The 1,075-nt window shown below is 48.1% G+C and overlaps 1 protein-coding gene across 8 annotated transcripts in view; it reads left to right on the forward strand.

Annotated features, from left to right (window-relative positions):
- The window catches only part of LOC109542605 (potassium voltage-gated channel subfamily KQT member 1), a 12,128-nt gene extending 11,053 nt beyond the window's left edge, over nucleotides 1-1,075 (forward strand). For 7 of the 8 annotated variants that reach the window (XM_048670507.1, XM_048670505.1, XM_048670506.1 and 4 more), the window contains 5 exons: nucleotides 147-324; nucleotides 375-498; nucleotides 552-708; nucleotides 764-886; nucleotides 941-1,075. In XM_048670507.1, the coding sequence (XP_048526464.1) occupies nucleotides 147-324; nucleotides 375-498; nucleotides 552-708; nucleotides 764-886; nucleotides 941-1,027 (669 nt within the window). In that variant the 3' untranslated portion in view covers nucleotides 1,028-1,075. The remainder of the gene's footprint in view (nucleotides 1-146; nucleotides 325-374; nucleotides 499-551; nucleotides 709-763; nucleotides 887-940) is intronic. The other variant, XM_048670503.1, reaches the window with a different exon arrangement.

The raw sequence follows: 1,075 nt of genomic DNA on the forward strand, positions 1-1,075 counted from the left end.
GCATGTGATTAATAGTATCCACACAGTTTGCTAGAGACTGAACATTTTGATGTATGATACTGAATCTTGTTAGTTTTGTACGTTTGTTAGGCTGTTCTGTTGAGTCGGAAAAAAGTTCAAAAAAGCTTGTTCTTCCTGCTTTACAGGTAATAAAGAAAATCTCAGTTCTGAAGCGAATGCGATCGCGAAACAAAATGGAAAACCTGGCAGCTTCCTTGTCGAACTTTTCGGTACATACGAATCCCCGGGACTCGGGGGGTAACGAACTGGTCCAGTGCATATCGGAAAGCGACATCGCCTACTGCAGAGACGATCAACCTGCTGGTGAGTTTGCCGAGCGTTCGCATCCACTCCACCACTAAACTAATCCGCAGGACGGCATTTAGGGCCGTCCTTCCGCCGCCTGGATCGCGCAGTCTTTGTGGCTCAGAACAGCACAGCTACAGACGCGCCTTCAGATGAAGTGGACGACGACAACGAACTGCCCAGAGTCACCCAGTGAGTGTCTTCGGGTGGTTCGAAAAAAATCGCGTAAACTTGAACCGTTGCAGATTGACAGACGCGCATAAAAACGCAATTAGAGCAATCAGGAAAATCAAGTATTTTGTGGCAAGACGCAAATTCCAACAGGCCCGCAAACCCTACGATGTCCGCGATGTGATTGAGCAGTACAGTCAGGGCCACTTGAATATGATGTGGAGGATTAAGGTGAGTCGGATGGACAAACGCAAGGCAAGCCTTGCGAGAGGCTCTTTTGTTCCAGGAGCTTCAAAGGCGACTGGATCAGTCTCTGGGCAAGCCTGGCACGTATACGGGGGGCGTTGATAAAGGGGGACATAAAAAGTCGATGACTGTAGGCGCCCGGCTGTACCGAGTAGAGCAACAGGCAAGGGTCACCCCTTGAATTCGGATCATTTTAGGTAGAAATGTTCTTTTTTAGTTATGCGAACTGGACAAAAAGCTGGACTCAATCGCGGAAGTGCTCTCGAAAGTGGAGCTCAAGCAGCCCGATCCTGTTCCAGTTTAAATACCATTTATTTAGTGCGAAATGCATGCACATCTTTATGGCAAAACC

The sequence above is a fragment of the Dendroctonus ponderosae genome, unplaced genomic scaffold, assembly GCF_020466585.1.
Source record: "Dendroctonus ponderosae isolate FM_Combo_2020 unplaced genomic scaffold, Dpon_F_20191213v2 Dpon_F_20191213_1, whole genome shotgun sequence".
Taxonomy (NCBI): Eukaryota; Metazoa; Arthropoda; class Insecta; order Coleoptera; family Curculionidae; genus Dendroctonus; species Dendroctonus ponderosae.